General features: G+C 50.7%; 1 protein-coding gene across 2 annotated transcripts in view; it reads left to right on the top strand.

The window, feature by feature from the left end:
• The first annotated feature begins 15,313 nt into the window (after window positions 1-15,313).
• Window positions 15,314-18,033, top strand: part of LOC116950609 (uncharacterized) — a 32,893-nt gene continuing 30,173 nt past the window's right edge. Inside the window, exon 1 of one of the 2 annotated variants that reach the window (XM_032968516.2) lies at window positions 15,314-16,436. In XM_032968516.2, the coding sequence (XP_032824407.2) occupies window positions 16,245-16,436 (192 nt within the window). In that variant the 5' untranslated portion in view covers window positions 15,314-16,244. The other variant, XM_076073109.1, reaches the window with a different exon arrangement.

Here is an 18,033-nt window from a genome sequence, read left to right as displayed (position 1 = left end):
TTTTGTCGTCCGCATTTTCCCAGGGCCACACGTTGGCAGAGGTGCGACTTTAATTGCGACCGGCAGAGGTGTGCGACAATGGGCGAAAGCGACATCTGAAGGATGTGCGAAGCTCACAATTGACGGGAGCGAACGTGCATTGAAATGGGGTTATAGGATCCGTGGCAGTGTCGGTTCATACGCTTTGTTTAACTTTTTCTGATAAACATCCACCCCCCAGAAAAAAATACGTGAAATGCCAAGCGGCCAGCAACAGCACCATTGAAGGTGCAATGGGGGGGGGGGGGGGGGTGGGGGGGAAGTAGAAACGACAACGGGAGGAGGGAATTTCAAGAAGAAGAAGAAGAAGAAAAATTGTTGAGCAATTTGATGAATTCAGGCACAAGCATGAAACACTCTTTGGTTCTCTCGGTAAGGTCACGTAGAAAGAAAATAAATTAAGTAATAGAATACGACGTTTCGATTGCAACACAAGCAATCGCCATCAGGTAGAACTTAATTTGAGAGAGAGACAAAACACAGACACCGAGACACACAGACAGACACACAAGCAGAGAGAGACAACACAGAGGCACACAGAGAGAGACACACAACATAGACACACAGAAACCCAATGCCTCTGTGTCGAGGCCGTAAACAATGGATACGCTTCTTCATTCCCTAATGTTGAAATAGCTCTACGGATTTACTTGTGTTTAATGATAACTAATGCGACTGGGGAGAGGAGTTTCTCCAAGATGAAACATCTAAAGAATGTACACATCGACAATGGCACAAGAACGATTAAACAGACTTGCTCTCAGGGAAATTGAAAACGATGTTCTCAATAACTTACAATTTACTGATGGGTTTTTTAGATATTTTTTTCCAGGAAATTACGCAAAGCAAAATGTTAGAATTTTATTTGTTAGCCTTGTAAAAATATGTTTATTTTACTTTGTTTTCATTTTGAAAATATTACTGGGGGACTCACAGTACCTGTGGCCCAGGGGCCTACACAATATTAATCCGGCCCTGCATAAATATCCCACAATACTGGATGAGGAGAGAACCGCATGCAGATGCATCGTCCGCATTATTACGCAACGGACGTAAACCACGAACTTTGAATGTCCAAGGCAAATCTTACAAAGAGGGCTGGCCACCTCACTCGACAAGAGGACGTTCTGGGAAAAGCAGGACGGGTGGCAACCCCAGGTAAGCTACAGGGCTTCGGCGAGTTACTACTTCCAGATAATAATAAAAAAAATACCTCTGCTCAATATGGTCGAAGCATGCGATTGAGAAAAGAGGTCTCGTGAAGGGAAATTCGGCCGTCGGATCCACCCTAGATGCGGGGTGCACCCAGATATTACTGCCAATCGAGTACCTTTTGCCAACCGGGATGGTACATTGGTAGCGGCGAGGCAGGCAGGTAGGCAGGCAGGCGAAAGAGATGTTCATTGGAGCATCCCACCTGGTTATTATTATTCTTGCGAGTGTGTGTTCAGCAAACAGGGGCAAATCCACAAGCCTGCGGGTATCATCTGCACGAACAATGGTTCGGGCTGTATATGTGCAGTTGTGCTTTTTGGGCACCTGATATGCATGGCAGCACATTGCAGGACGGTACTTATAGAATCAACAGAGCATGCTAAACTGTAGAATAACAGGAATAATCAGCAGAATAATAATTAACAGCCCTATGTTAAGCCACTGCTGGATGAAGGCCTCGCCACGCCGTGTCGGTCATGGGGTTGTTTGACCATACTTCAACGCACTGGACAGTGTGGATGAGTGGATGAGGGGTGCCCATAACCGCTTCAGATTTCACTTACCACTATTATTATCATCATTCCCCTTCTTTGTCCAGGAAAGCCTCGACCGAGTCTCAAGACTCTTCCAGAAGGGTCCTGCCAAGTTTTCACGGTTGGAGTCGAATTTGCTGCGTACACGATTACCCCAAATCGAGTAATTTGCAGTTAATCTTTCAGCATTGGGATGTTTGGTCAACACCTATGGTAGGAAATGAGGGAACCTGGAGGAAACCCATGCAGAACGGGGGAGACGAGAACAAACTCCGCCACAGAAACGCGCACGAGACGGGAATCAAACCCAGAGGCACGAATGTTACAATTGCACCACCCCCTGCCGCCTGGTGGGGTTCCCAGAGTTCTCATGGCCTGAGGATTCAAACCCAGATCATATCTGGCCTAGAACGTAGCGTGCTAAACGCAAGGCGCGCTACCCCCCCCCAGCCATCCTCCCGACAGAAAAACAAATACGGCACTGTACAGGATAGTTATCAGACGCTGACAGATCCATTTTGTTGTTGTTGTAAAAAAAACAACGTGGAGTTGTCACGCGACGCCTTCGGAGAAGGGAAAAGCAAAATGCGAGGAGGAGACATTGAGCAGCGCCAATCACCAAGTCACTCGCAAGATCTCGGATGCTACGCAGGGGTTTTGAGCCTGGGATCGTGTTTGAATCTGCAACCACGAGCATGCGTAAAGCAACTGCTATAGGCCGCTCATGGGGTCACGCTGTGGGGCAGCCTATAGGGCAGAGCAGCAAACTTACGTTCACTGTGCATCACTCTAAAGTGCTGCTGTGCTCTTGAGTCTATGCCTATCGAGGGCGTTCAGCCGGCTCTAAACCGGTGTTGTGAAGTATGGTCAAAACAACCACCACGATCCACGCGGACGGCGTGCGGGGGAGAGGCCCTCGTGATCCAGAAGCGGATCGACGAAGAGGTGTCCGAAGAGGTGTCCGGACGTTGCGCATGTCAGCAGGATGAAGGGAGTTGGCTGACGGGTGATGACTGTGACGACGGTCACACCCAGGGTAATACGCTGCAACCAAATTATCGAGGACTCGGAGACAAGATCGCTATTACATAACGTCAGAATAATAAAATATCTCTCTCGCGTCACGTCAATAACCCAAGGTTATCTCACAAGTTCCGCAGGCGGTTGGAGACGCTGTAATGCGAAATGGATTCGCGCGCACAGATTTTTTTTTTTATTGGTCATTTGGGTTTAATGAGAAAATCGCTCACGGCTACGAATATCGCAACGAGCTGGGCTGAGGACGCCAACGAGAGCCGAGGAGGGCGCATTCGTCGGAGCGAATGCACCGCTGTTGTTGTTTTTTTTTACGTGCAACTGTAAACACGAACACATTACGAATGACCCCGCGGGTTTCCCTTGCTTCAGAGTGCGCGAGGCTGGGTGACGAGAGGCCTCGGGTTGACCACACTCAAGAGCACACCACGAGGCCAGGGCACACCACACTCGTAGCGAGTGCACACCACAACCACACACCCTACACACACCACGAGGCCAGGGCACACCACACTCGTAGCGAGTGCACACCACAACCACACACCCGACACACACCACGAGGCCAGGGCACACCACGATCGTAGTCGTTCTTTTGAACCAGGTGACCACTCAAGAGGCCAGGATGGAGTCTCATTCGCAACGGCGGTCGCCTGGGTCGTCGAATTGACAAAAAAAGCAAAACAAACGAAACGTGGGACAGAAATGAAGCGAATAGCAATCGTCCCGATAGCAATCGTCACTAAAACAAAAGCAGAGAGCAGATCGCAATCGAAGCGTTGCCAGTTCAAATCCAGATTGAGGGTTGGCTCAGCCCATCATTCATTGAGGGGCGATAAAATAGGTACCAACTTAGTGGTGCCCATCATTGTAAGTCGCTCGGTGGTGGAAGTTCAACAGTCTGGCTCAGAGCAGAAGAGACGAGTGTCAACTCAACGTCCAATTGAGCGAGAGATATCTTTGACTTTTTTATTTTGTAGTCATTTTTGTATCACTTTAGTATAAATACATGTTTATTTTGATTCATATGTTGTTGTTTTCTGACTTGATGTGAACGAAAAGACACAAATTAGGTCAATTTAAAAATATCACTGTCCTGGTCACAAAATCAAAGTTTGTGGAGGAATAATAGCCATTTTCTATACTTTTTAGGCGTAAGCAATTACGAAATAACACTTACTACCCAGGAACAAAAATTGTGTTCCATAGTGTTGTTTTACTTGAGGATGGCGGGAGGTCTGAATTCAGCATTGTCTAGACCATGGCTGATAAAGATGTTGTTATATTATGATGATATATTACTACTATAATGAGCCAAGAATGTATGTTTGTGTGTCCCGCTGCGTGACGTCACTCCACATGCCCCCCCCCCGTGATGAATATTCATGAGCGGGTGGATTTTTACACTCACGCAGAAGGTCGAGCGGAAATGTTTTTTTCGCAAATTCGCTTAAAGTTTGACGTTCCTTTATTGAAAGTGAATCTAATAAATAATTCTACGCAGGCAACAAAGTGGATTTGGTGTCTTTATTTATTTCTTCAGCACTTGAGACAAAAGGTACGTCTCAACATTATGCTAAAATAGACTTGTCTCGGTGATTTTCCAGATATATCGATTTCCAATTTGTTTCAAACCCAGTGACCGAAAGCAGAAGAGAATAAAGTATCAGAGCAGTGAATTTGAAGAAATTGAAGGTCAGTTAAATACAGTGCTACAGTGAAATGCAGCGAAGTGTTCGATGACATATTTTCGTGCAAGATTCACTGCCATTAAATTTACACAATGCTCAAATTTTTCGTAAATATTACAGCTTCCGTCCTAGGACGGGCAAAGAAGCTAGTGATGATATAATGTGATGTTACATGATGATGATATATTATGTGATATGATATATAATGATGTTATATGATGATATAATTTGATCATGATGTTATATGATGATGTCAAATGATGATGATATATGTTGATGATGATATTATATATGATGATATGATGATGTTTATGTGATGTCTACCGGCCGAGCCGCCCTTAAAAAACATAAAGAGCTTCTCAGCTCAATTGGCTTTACTCGGGAAATAAACTTATCGCGATTCTAATATCAAAAGGTGAAGAAATTGATATTTTGAACTCTCACAGCACCTTGTGTCAGAGAAAGATTCCGGAAGATGATTTCACAAAACTACTTCTGAAGCCACTTCAATCGACCCTTTTCATCCACGCAACATATGTTTTTATCCCCTGCCAAGAGTGTTTGTCTCATGACAAAAACTCTTTATTTTTTGTTAATTCCTAGAGCTGGTATGAGCCAAATTGACAAACCAAATTTAATGCGATTGGTTTTTTGTGCATTCATTTGTGACCGGAACAAGAAGTCATTAACCCAGGACACCCTTGCGAATTGGACCGTGGTTAATGTCGTCATTAATGGACACTTTGTCATCTCCTAGCGAAATAAAAGACGGCTACCACCAAGCGCTCAACTTTAGCCCGGTCAGCCCAGGTCAGCGCAGCCGGCACACCGCATCCAGTATACCTCTCGCGACGGCTTCTCCAGTCTACCAGCGACTCGGAAACTAATCAGTGAATTTTTTTTTTAGCTCTGTACTTTATCACAGTAATCGAGTGAGAACACGGGTCTCACTACGGGCGACTGAAACACGGTGTGAGTGGACTAGTGGCCACAGGAGGTAATAACAGGGGAGTCAGCCTACGGTGTGAGCGGACTAGTGGCTACGGAAGGTAATGACAGGGGAGTCCGACTACGGTGTAAGTGGACTAGTGGCAATGGGAGATAATGGCAGGGGAGTCAGCCTGCGGTGTGAGTGGACTAGTGGCAATGGGAGGTAATGGCAGGGGAGTCAGCCTACGGTGCGAGTGGACTCGTGGCCACGGGAGGTAATGACAGGGGAGTCAGCCTACGGTGCGAGTGGACTAGTGGCCACGGGAGATAATGACAGGGGAGTCAGCCTGCAGTACGAATGGACTGGTGGCTGCAGGAATTATCGAGAATAGAAGCGTGGCCAGGTGACGGAAGAGGACGGTAGGGTCTGCTGGTAGAGCGAGCAGTCTAGAACCAGCGAGAAAGTTCTGGAATGGGGGCGTGGCCTCGGACCGTATATAAGGGAGATGCGCGGGAGACTCGAGGCTGTTGCAGTGGGTTATCCGCCTGTTCAAGTTTGAGCACGTGACTCTTTAATAAAAGAGACCATCTCAAGACAAGTGCGTCCAAGTCGTCTTTACACGTACATGCAATGCACCACTATACTAGGTCATCGTGAGCGTCACCACCATCATCGCCAGCTATGAACTATCCACAGTTGGACGAAGATCTCCCCAAGCCAACACCGTTGTATCGCGGTCTCGCGATGCAACAATCCATTTAGCTCCTGCCCAGGGAAATCATCGCCCACTGATGGCACACCAGTGCCCCAAGTCACTCTTGAAAATGAGACTCATCTTGGTATCTTGACCTTTCAGCGAGTTACAAAAAAATACACTTGAAGCCTAAGCTTGAAATTGTTACTAACGCTACGACCGAACCACGCGTTTCTTCATTTGCTAAGTTGTACCAACGTTTCGCGTAAATTTCAGGTTGTTCTATTTGGTTTAACATCCGAAACCTTTTTGCGCCGTGTGGATATAAATACGAGCGCACTGTCGCCTGTACTGAATTCCACTGCTCCCAGTTTTTGGCTCAACGTGCCTTCACCCGGCTCTTAACAAGGTTGATGCGTTCATTAATGCGTCGTAATGATAACAACCCTGACCGTGCCTCGCGCACACGCTGGGATGCAGCATGCCGCGTGCTCTCGTTATTCCGCAGCTATATAATTACCAAAATGCTTCTTCGTCTGCCCGGCCTATCACAATTCTACCACATTTCGTCAGCTCCGACTAGTTTCAATTCGGAAGCCGGAGTGCCCACTCGCAAGCGCCCGTCGCTCGCGACACGTTGCTGCGCCTCTTAAACCTCTGCACGGGATTTCCTTTATAAATTAAACTGTAAAAAAAATCCTGATTGTATGTATGTACTGCAGTGAACTTCTTTCGCACCGTGCGTAGCCAACCGTTGCTCATCGGAGGTGCGGGGGAAGGACAATAAAGAGGAGTGACGAACCTATGATGCCGTGTGTGGCCTAGAAGGAAGGCCTGCATGGTCTAGAAGGTCGTGCGTGGTCTAGAAGGTCGTGCATGGTCTTGGTGTTTTATAATCAGAGGAAACGCTGACAACGCATGCTCCTGGTCGCACAGTGAGATCAGGGAATGCTGAACTTTTGATTGTTCTTAGAAGTTGTGCGGTGATTCGCAGAACGAAGGATACTGGGGTTGTTTTGCCTGACTCGGGCTCCTTACTGTTTGGAGTTTGTATTCTGTCCCCGTCTTCTGCATGGATTTCCTACGGGTTCTCTGGTTTACTCCCACAGCTAAATAAAAAAAAACGACACTGGAATTGATCTTGGCCAAACTTCCCTTTGCAGGACCGTCTTGAAAAGAGTGTTCGCATTGGGCACGGCTTTCCTTGGTAAATTAATAATTATAGTTATTATTATCAGATTTTTTAGAAGATGGTAATCTTCCAGTCTTCAAATTGCTCCCCTTCAGTGAAGCCAAGCCAACCTCTATCCTGCGAGACGCCCTGGTTTCTTAACTCCCCATGATGAGTGTCAAGACTTGAATTAACGCGGCAATAAGGCGTGATCCGTTTGAAGAAAAAAATAATTGGGGGGGAAAAAAAGAGAGGTGCGTGCATCGTGGGAACATTTGACGCACGCGCCGATTAATAACGCCCCACTTTATTAAACTAGCGCGCAGTTGGCGGAGCCGCCGCGCCAATTGCCATCGGATCAGCTAAATGCGCGTCACGTTACCACTCCGGACGTCTTCGGCGGCGTGCTAAATGCCGCCGCCTTGGAAGCCCGGGACGTCGCGCGGTGTCCAAGTTGTGCGAAGGGGGCTCGGGACGGCGAGAGGAGGGGAGGGAGGAGGGAGGGAGGAGGAGAGGGGAGGGAGAGAGGGGAGAAGGAGGCGGAGAAAGAGGGAGGCCGAGGAGGAGGAGGGGGGAGGAGGAGGAGGGGGGAGGAGGAGGAGGGGGGAGGAGGGGGAGGAGGGGGCAGGGGGAGGAGGGGGAGGAGGGGGCAGGAGAAGGAGGGGGGAGGAGGGGGGAGGAGGAGGGGGGGGGGAGGGGGGAGGAGGAGGAGGGGGGAGGAGGGGGGAGGAGGAGGGAGGAGGAGGAAGAGGAGGGAAGAGGAGGAGGGAGGAGGTGGGGGAGGAGGGGGAGGAGGAGGTGGGGGGAGGAGGGAGGAGGAGGGAGTAGGAGGGGGAGGAGGAGGGAGGAGGAGGGGGGAGGAGAAGGGGGGAGGAGGAGGGGGGAGGAGGAGGGGGGAGGAGGGGGAGGGGGGAGGAGGAGGGGGCAGGAGGGGGAGGGGGGAGGAGGGGGAGGCCGCCTGTCGTGCCAGGCGGCGTGGACTGCGACCGTCCCGGCGCTCAAAACGTGAAATGTAAATTAAGGCATTTTCGTAAAAAAATATATAAACCGCGTTGTAAATAAGTCTTTGTTCTTTAACACTGTTGTTGAAAACATATCTCGTGGAGGTTGTCACGGGGTGCGCAACTCGGCCACCAGTGGGGTGTCAAGGCACCCCCTGCCCCCAAAGGCGACTGTCACTACCCCGACCCTTCCTTACCCACTGCCACTCCTGTCACCGAAACGACACCACCGCTTTTCATAACGACCCCGCTCCTCAAGTTCGCCACAATCGGCGCACTCGCAATGTTAACACTGTTGTAAAGCGCCTAGCATTACGGCGCGATATACATCTCCACGAGGCGAGGATAAGATGATGAGCGGCCGTTCGTCGGTTCTTCATTATTAAACCAACACACGTGACCCCGCGAACCCAGCTCGATTTAAATTGACGGGTTGCCAGGTACGGCGCGTCTCCGCCAATTTACCAGCACGCTGGGGGGGGAGGTGGGGGTGGTGGTGGTCACTCGGATCGCCGGAGTCAATAACCACCTTCGCTCGTGTCCTCGCCGTCGGCGGCAAGGCACCCCCATCGGACGCCTGTGAGAAAGAGCTTCATAGCTCATCGAATTCCTCCGGTACAAATACGGATTTCTGAGCGTCGTAAATCGGCTTCACGAGCATTTGGCGATCGGGGAATATTTCGCATCGTTATTATTTACTTGCTACTACTCTGGGTTCACCCCCGATAGCCCCACTGGGTCTCGCGTCTCTCTTTCGGCAGGATACCGTCAGGGTTTTTCACAGTCGGCCGGCAATGGATGCCGGTTGAACTGACGTCGATGCAGCACGCAGCCAACCGCGCTGAAGGTGCAGGGAAAATGACAACCGATTGCAGTGATTGGCGCAACAGTGGCTACCTCGCCTGGTATACAGGAGGTCATGGGTTCGATCCCAACCCTGACGCCTGCTGCTGTATATTTGGAGTGTGTGTGTGTTCTCTCTCCCCGCGGTCTCGTGGATTTTTCTCCGGGTCCTCTCCGGGTTTCCCCTCCACATTTAGAAACGTGCGTTTAGTGTATTTGGCTGCTATCAATTTCCACATGGTAAGCCACTTCGTTGAGCGATCAATTGGGGCCAGGTCACTTCTGAATGAGAGCTATATAGCTCAGTGGGCCTGACCAGGTTAAATAAAACACAACTTAGTTCAGTAGTGTAATCCCATACTCTTTGGTTCTATTGGGTAAAGTCACGTAGGTGAAAATAAAATAACAAAAAATCATGACGTTTCGGCCACAACACAAGCGGCCTTTAAATCTAGAAGTGTAATCCCAATCGAGTCAGTTACGTTTTGGTCTGTGCATAATTTTTTGCTAATTTGGACCAAGGCGCAAAATGGCACACTCTTGCGAAAGACGTCACGTGATCTTCACCGTGCACAGTGAGGCACGCTGTGCGTAGTATTTCGATGGCCAATCCGCGTGCATGAGTCACCGGGACGGCCGCTGGATTCGAACCGTGAACTTCTGCAACAAGCGGTGAACGCGCCACCGCTGGGCCATGCCACCACCACGTGGTGCTCTGCCCTCGCAACGCTCCACTGTGGGATTCACTCCTATCATCATCATCATCGCTTGGTGATCGCAACGTTGATCGTGATGCATGTTGCTGGCCGCTTAACGTGTTTACACCTGTGTTTAGAAATCGTGTTGATATTTTTGTTTTAAAAAAATAAGTGTACAATATTATTGAATAACCGTTTGCCAATTCTCTTCCCTGACTTCGCCCTTCCAGTCGTACCCGTCCTTCCACTGCCCTTTCGCGACCTCTAGGCACACTCTCTACCAGTGTCACTCATTCCCCAGCCCTTGCTAACCCTGCCATTAAAATCATTCTGTTTTGTCAAAGTTTTTTTAAAAACTGTATTATACAGCGCCTCGAGTAAAGGCGCTCTATAAATGTTAAATAAGATCATGTTTTAAATTCGCAGATACCTCTTCTGTATGTATAATCGTGCGTGTACCAACTAAAATCTGAACTTTGAGAGGGCACTCCAATCCTCTTTGCGTTGCGTTCAGCATCGGAGTTTCACTTTTTCACAACTCCCTGTTCGGTACGAACCTTTGGGCACAGGTCGTAGGTAGAGAGGCAACCAAAGTTCCTTCCCCTGGGGGGGGGGGGGGGAGCTGGGAGTACGCGCGGACAAATACTCGGCAGAACGAATAATTCCCTCCCTCCAAAGCGCGGGAGGAACATTGGATTTGTGCAACCGCCATTACCAAAGCAGCGGCCACAACGTGCGGGAAGGTCACTCGAGGTCACCTTACAGCGAGGGAAAAAAAGTATTTGATCCCCTGCTGATTTTGTACGTTTGCCCACTGACAAAGAAATGATAAGTTTATAATTTTAATGGTAGATTTGTTTGAACAGTGAGAGACACAATAACAACAACAAAAACCAGAAAAAACGCATGTCAAAAATGTTATAAATTGATTTGCATTTCAATGAGGGAAATAAGTATTTGACCCCCTCTCAATCAGAAAGATGTATGGCTCCCAGGTGTCTTTTATACAGGTAACGAGCTGAGATTAGGAGCACACTCTTAAAGGGAATGATCCTAATCTCAGCTTGTTACCTGTATAAAAGGCACCTGTCCACAGAAGCAATCAATCAATAAGATTCCAAACTCTCCACCATGGCCAAGACCAAAGAGCTCTCCAAGGATGTCAGGGACAAGATTGTAGACCTACACAAGACTGGAATGGGCTACAAGACCATTGCCAAACAGCTTGGTGAGAAGGTGACAACAGTTAGTGCGATTATTCGCAAATGGAAGAAACCCAAAATAACTGTCAATCTCCCTCGGCCTGGGGCTCCATGCAAGATCTCACCTCGTAGAGTTGCAATGATCATGATAACGGTGAGGAATCAGTCCAGAACTACACGGGAGGATCTTGTCAATGATCTCAAGGCAGCTGGGACCATAGTCACCAAGAAAACAATTGGTAACACACTACGCCGTGAAGGACTGAAATCCTGCAGCGCCCGCAAGGTCCCCCTGCTCAAGAAAGCACATATACATGTCCGTCTGAAGGTTGCCAATGAACATCTAAATGATTCAGAGGACAGCTGGCCGCTTGTATTGTGGCCGAAACGTCGTGAGAATTTTATTGTGTTATTTTATTTTATAAATTTATTATTTTATTCTCATTCTACGTGACTTTACCGAAAGAACCAAAGAAGATGGGTGAAAGTGTTGTGGTCAGATGAGACCAAAATGGAGCTCTTTGGCATCAACTCAACTCGATGTGTTTGGAGGAGGAATGCTGCCTATGACCCCAGGAACACCATCCCCACCGTCAAACATGGAGGTGGAAACATTATGCTTTGGGGGTGTTTTTCTGATAAGGGAACAGGACAACTTCACCGGATCAAAGGGACGATGGACGGGGCCATTTACCGTCAAATCTTGGGTGAGAACCTCCTTCCCTCAGCCAGGGCATTAAAAATGGGTCGTGGATGGGTATTCCAGCATGACAATGACCCAAAACACACGGCCAAGGCAACAAAGGAGTGGCTCAAGAAGAAGCACATTAAGGTCCTGGAGTGGCCTAGCCAGTCTCCAGACCTTAATCCCATAGAAAATATGTGGAGGGAGCTGAAGGTTCGAGTTGGCAAACGTCAGCCTCGAAACCTTAATGACTTGGAAGAAGATCTGCAAAGAGGAGTGGGACCAAATCCCTCCTGAGATGTGTGCAGACCTGGTGGCCAACTACAAGAAACGTTTTACCTCTGTGATTGCCAACAAGGGTTTTGCCACCAAGTACTAAGTCGTGTTTTGCAGAGGGGTCAAATACTTATTTCCCTCATTAAAATGCAAATCAATTTATAACATTTTTGACATGCGTTTTTCTGGAGTTTTTTTGTTGTTATTCTGTCTCTCACTGTTCAAATAAACCTACCATTAAAATTATAGACTGATCATTTCTTTGTCACTGGGCAAACCTACAAAATCAGCAGGGGATCAAATACTTTTTTCCCTCACTGTACATCGACCACTCAACAACTCTTTAACTCGGCGCTTGGGGGGGGTCGTGGGGGATGAACGGGGAGAGTGGGGGGCGGCGCTTACCACGCACCCCGCTCGTTGTCTCTTCACAACCCCCCCACTCACCTACCCACCTACCCCCCCCTTCCACCTACTCCCCCCACCCACCTACCCCCCCCACCCACCTACCCCCCACCAACCCACCCCCCACCCACCCCCACCCCATGCCAGTGAGCACACGACGTCGAGAAATATGTGAAATCGTCTTTGTCCCAAGGACGTGGAATTTCTGTGTCCGGCCAGGCACCGCGAGATGCCAAGGTCACGTCCCTTTGTCCTTGATCACACACAGGAGGACCCTCCCCTCCTCCTCCTCCGCTCCCTCACTCCCTCCGCTCCCCACGCGCTAATGTACGGGGGCACTCCGTCGCTCTCGCTGTGAAGTTAAGGCTAAAAAAATAATAAAGCTGCAAACGGTACTGTACGTCCTTTTGTGAATTCCCCAGAGACGCGGTAACAGGTTTAACTCGAAACTGGAAGAGTGAACGCCGAGATGGAATCTGTCATTTTCATCGACAGCAGCAACAGCAGCAGCAGCAAAAGTGCCAATATCATCAGCTGTCACGTGAGCAAGCAGCAGCAGCATCATGAGCAGCAGCATCGACATCACTGAAACGATGAAAGACAGCCAGCTGCATCCTCACTCTTATTATCCTCATCGTGATCGTCATGTTCCCCAATTCATTATTATTTCTCACCATTTTCATCACCATTGCGCTATAGGCATCGTGGCACAAGGAGAACACATGTCCATCGCCACGCTCGCGAAGGAGTCCACGAGTGGTTCGGATATCGATCACCGCCGATCTTTACTCACGGCCCGGGGAACGAAACTCCGTTCGCCGGCTTCTCGGCTCAGCTCGCGCCGTCACCAAAACCACCATCCACCTCCCCACTCCCTATTGTCATCAGCATCAGCTCACATCGCCTTGAATGACGTCGATGATGCACTTCCCCGGTGCACCGCTATTATGGAACCAGCGGGGGGGGGGGGGGGTTGTTGCACGCAGGAATGCAGCGTAAAAAGGTCAAGATGTCAAATCGTGCGAGACTTTTATTTTGATAGAACGCTGACCTCGCGAGGTTTATTGGGAGATGGATGCAAACGCTGACACACACTGACGCCGATACACACTGGCACACACACACACTCTCACAGATTGATACAAGACAAAAACAAAGATCCCGTTATAGCCTTGACAGACTTTCGGGGACAAGTGCCGTTAGCGAGCACGGTGCTGTTAGCCAGCACCACGCCCGGCCGCCTTTGTCTCCCCAGCGGCGGGTGTATACACTGCACCAGGTACTCATTTGAACCTGGGTCAACGTCGGGTGTGCCCAGGACCGGTTCAGGTAATCGTCACGGGTGTTGGCCATGGGCGGTTATAAAACTCGGGTCGCCGGGTTCGTAGCACAGCGCGCTAACCACTGCGCCACCGTTCCCCACATTGACACACGGATGACACGCAGATGGACACATGCACACGAGCAAGTGACGTGGCTTAGCCGCAACGCTTTAGCCGCTTGTTGCAGAAGTCGCGGTTCGAATTCCAGCGGACGCCCTGGTTGTTACTGCGGGCGTAACAACGTGAAATAATGCCCCGTGCCGTCCGCTCGACAGCGCGCGTTCAGAATCCTCTGCTGCCATCCGCAAGAGTAGGCCGATGTGTGCCCACGTCATGGCGAGATTCTAAAATTACTCGCAAATGTCTCAATTTGATTTATTACATCGCAATCATCGCCCCCGCGACACACGCATGCCCCAGGTCACGTGTTGTAAATTACACTATCCTCTTTGTCTCTCGATTTCTCAGCTGGGCTAACAACAATAACTTGAAACTGACAAACGCACTGACACACATTGATACATTTATATGCGCACATATAGACACAGTGACACGCAGACACACGCGCGCGTATATATACACACGGAAACGCAGAGTTCCCCCTTGAAGCCGTATAGATCCCATGTAGATCGATGGGCAAGTGCTGTGAGCAAGTCCCTATGCAGCACACACACGGACGGACGCACACAGCAGCCACCACTCACCAGCGAGTGGGGACGACGTCACTGTGCCAAGCTAGGTGCACGCGAAGTGTCGAAGGAGATCACGGGGTAGACCCGTGTATTATGGGGTTAACTGATTGACGTACACTAAGACACACACACATCAGAATAATATAACACAAATGCAAACAATGACAAGGATCCCCCGTATAGCCGTAACAGACTGTTATGGCAAGTGCTGTTAGCGAGCACCTACGGTTCACGAGAGGGTGGGTGCCCAGCAATACGCCCGGCCGCCTTTGTCTCCCCAGTGCTCATGTTTACACACCGCGCCAGGTACAGTACTAATTTAAGACTGAGTCAACCTAGGGGAGGCCCGGGACCGGTTCAGATATCCATCCCCTATGTTGGCCGTAAGAGGTTCGTAGCGCGGTGCGTTAACCACTGCGCCACCGCTCCCCCGTACGTACACACACAACACGCACCCTCCGTGTTGCTGTGTGAGCAGGAGACCCGGCCACCTGAGTTCGATTCCCGCTCACGGCCAAACACCGGTGATGATTACCTGAACCGGTCCTGGGCCTGCCCTAGGTAGACTCAGCCTCAAATGAGTAACCCGGTGTGGTGTTTAAACATCGCCGCTAGGGAGACAAAGGCTGCCGGGCGTGGTGCCGGGCACCAATCCCCCTCGTGTGCTGTGCCGGCCTTAATAGGTGCTCGCTAACAGCACTTGCCCCAACAGTCTGTTGAGGCTATACGGGGGGACCTTTGTCTTTGTCATATGCGCTCGCTATTACGGCACTTGCCATAACAGCCTGTTAAGCCTATCGTGGGGGATCTTTGTCTTGTCCTTGAGTCTCCGTCAGTGTGTCTTCGCGTGCATCTGTGTGTTCGTGTGTTTGTGTGTATACTGTATCGGTGTATTTGTGTGTCAGTGGGCATTTGTGTACGCGCTGCGCTATGCATACGAACCCCGGCGAACAGAGTTCGGTTCCTGCCCACGGCCAACAGCGGTAACGATTATCATCTGAACAGATCCTGGGCCACGCCCCGGTCGACTCAGCCTCAAATGAGCACCTGGTGCCGTGTGTAAACTTCGCCACTGGGGAGACAAAGGCGGTCAGGCTTGGCGCTAGCCACAACAAAATCCTCCCGTGTCGGCCTTCATAGGTGCTCGCAAACAGCACTTGGCCCAACAGTCTGCTGAGGCTACATACGGGGGGGTGGGGGGGTGGTCTTTGTGGTCTTCTTCTGTGTGTCTGCGTTGTCTCCGTGTTTGTCTTTGCTTGGGTGCTGAGCTCTCACTTAAAATCCGCTGAACCAACACCGACCGGGCTCTGTCCCCGTGAAACCGCGAGCTAAGCGAGCTTTGGCCGCACTTCGCGCGCACCTCGTCAAGTGTGAACCTAGCCTGGCACGACGGCATCCGCCGTGACGCCACGGCCAATTAGTCCCGGCACGACGGCCGCCCGCTTGTCTTTGCGTGTCCGTGTGTCGGCCACCGTGTCCCTGAGGATGGGAAGAAGAGGAGGAGTTGGAGGAGGGAGCTGTGTAGTGATGGATGGGGCTGTCACGCTGCGACAGTGCAGTGCGCGCTGCGTTGCTGCTGCTGCTTGTGATCGCGTCCCCACAATGCAGCGAGGAGTCGGTGCTTCCCTCTCCTCCTCCTGCTCCTTGTATTGCCTTTCCGCGTTCGCTCCTTCACCACCACCACCACCGCCGCTCTCCTCTTTCACCAAATCCAAAAGAGCAGCAGCAGCAGCAACATTTCCCCGTGGTCTAACGATGGTGGGAGGAGGCGTAAGAAGAGTAGCAGGACTGTGGGACTTAGCCCGCACCTACCCATGCCTTTGAGCGGCGGTGCGGCCAGCGAGGCTCGCCTCGCCCGACCTCCTGGCGGGGCGCGTCTCCACTTGCTGCTGGGCGCCGCGCAGATCGGGCTGGGCGCTCTGAACGTCGTCACCAGCCTCGCCGCGCTCACCCTCGCCGCGTCCGCCGGGGTCCGCCACTCGTGCCCCTTCTGGGCTGGACTCTGCGTGAGTAGAGCGCCGTCTGTGTCTGTCTGTGCGTGTCTGTGTGTGTGTATGTCTCTCATCAATCAACTCGTACCTCTGTGTGTGTCTCTCTGTGTGTCTCTCTCTGTGCGTGTGTGTGTGTCTCCCATCAATGAACTCGTACCTCTGTGTGTGTGTGTCTCTCTGTGTGTCTCTCTCTCTGTGTCTGTGCGTGTGTGTGTATCCCATCAATCAACTCGTACCTCTGTGTGTGTGTCTGTGTGTCTCTGTGTGTGTCTCTGTGTGTGTGTCTCTCTGTGTCTCTCTCTGTCTCTCTCTGTGTGTCTGTGCGTGTGTGTGTCTCTCTCTGTGTGTGTGTCTGTGTGTCTCTGTGTGTGTGTCTCTCTGTGTGTCTCTCTCTGTGTCTCTCTGTGTGTCTGTGCGTGTGTGTGCGTGTGTCTCCCATCTCTCACTCGTACCTCTCTCTGTGTGTGTGTCTCTCTGTGTCTCTCTCTGTGTGTCTCTCTCTGTGTCTCTCTCTGTGTGTGTGTCTCTCTCTGTGCGTGTGTGTGCGTGTGTGTGTGTCTCGCTAACAGCACTTGCCCCTACAGGCTGTTAAGGCTATATGGGGGATCTTTATCTTTGTGTGTCTCCCATCAATCAACTCGTACCTCTCTCTCTGTGTGTGTCTGTGTGTATCTGTGTGTGTGTCTCTCTGTGTGTCTCTCTCTCTCTGTGTCTGTGCGTGTGTGTGTGTCCGTGCGTGTGTGTCTGTGCGTGTGTGTGTCTCCATCTCTGCATAGGTCTGCCACTCGTGCCCGTTCTGGGCTGGACTCTGCGTGAGTAGAGCGCCGTCTGTCTGTGTCCGTCTCCGTCTGTCGATGTGGGGAGCGGTGGTGCAGCGGTTAGCGCTACGCTGCGCTACGAACCTGGCGACCCGAGTTCGATTCCCACTCACGGCCAAAGTCGGTGACGATTATCTGAACCGGTCCTGGGCCTCCCCTAGGTTGACTCAGCCTCCCATGAGTACCTGGTGCGGTGTGTAAACATCGCTACTGGGGAGACAAAGGCGGCCGGGCGTGGTGCTGGCCACCCACCCCCTCGTGTGCCGTTCTGGCCTTCATAGGTGCTCGCTAACATCACTTGCCCCAACAGTCTATTAAGGCTATACGGGGGATCGTTGTCTTTATCTTTCGCCTGAACAACTCTCCCTTGCCGTCTTGTCTCTCTTTGTCCTGCTGCCTGTCTCCCATCTCTCACTAGTACCTCTCTCTCTGTGTGTGTGTCTGTGTGTGTGTGTCTCTCTCTGTGTGTCTCTCTCTGTGTGTCTCTCTGTGTGTGTCTCTCTCTCTGTGTGTGTCTCTGTGTCTCTGTGTCTGTGTCTCTCTGTGTGTGTGTCTCTCTCTGTGTGTCTCTCTCTGTGTGTGCCTCTCTGTGTGTGTCTCTCTGTGTGTGTCTCTGTGTGTGTGTCTCTGTGTGTGTGTCTCTGTGTGTGTGTCTCTGTGTGTGTCTCTGTGTGTGTGTGTCTCTCTGATGGGGAGCGGTAGTGTAGCGGTTAGCACGCTGCGCTATGAACCTGGCGACCCGGGTTCGATTCCCGCTCACGGCCAACACCAGTGACGATTATCTGAACCGGTCC

This window comes from Petromyzon marinus, chromosome 40, assembly GCF_048934315.1.
Source record: "Petromyzon marinus isolate PM22_M1 ecotype Great Lakes invasive population chromosome 40, UKy_Petmar_22M1.pri1.0, whole genome shotgun sequence".
Taxonomy (NCBI): Eukaryota; Metazoa; Chordata; class Hyperoartia; order Petromyzontiformes; family Petromyzontidae; genus Petromyzon; species Petromyzon marinus.
The sequence above is the reverse complement of the archived record's forward strand: the minus strand, read 5'-3'. Positions and strand labels throughout refer to the sequence as shown.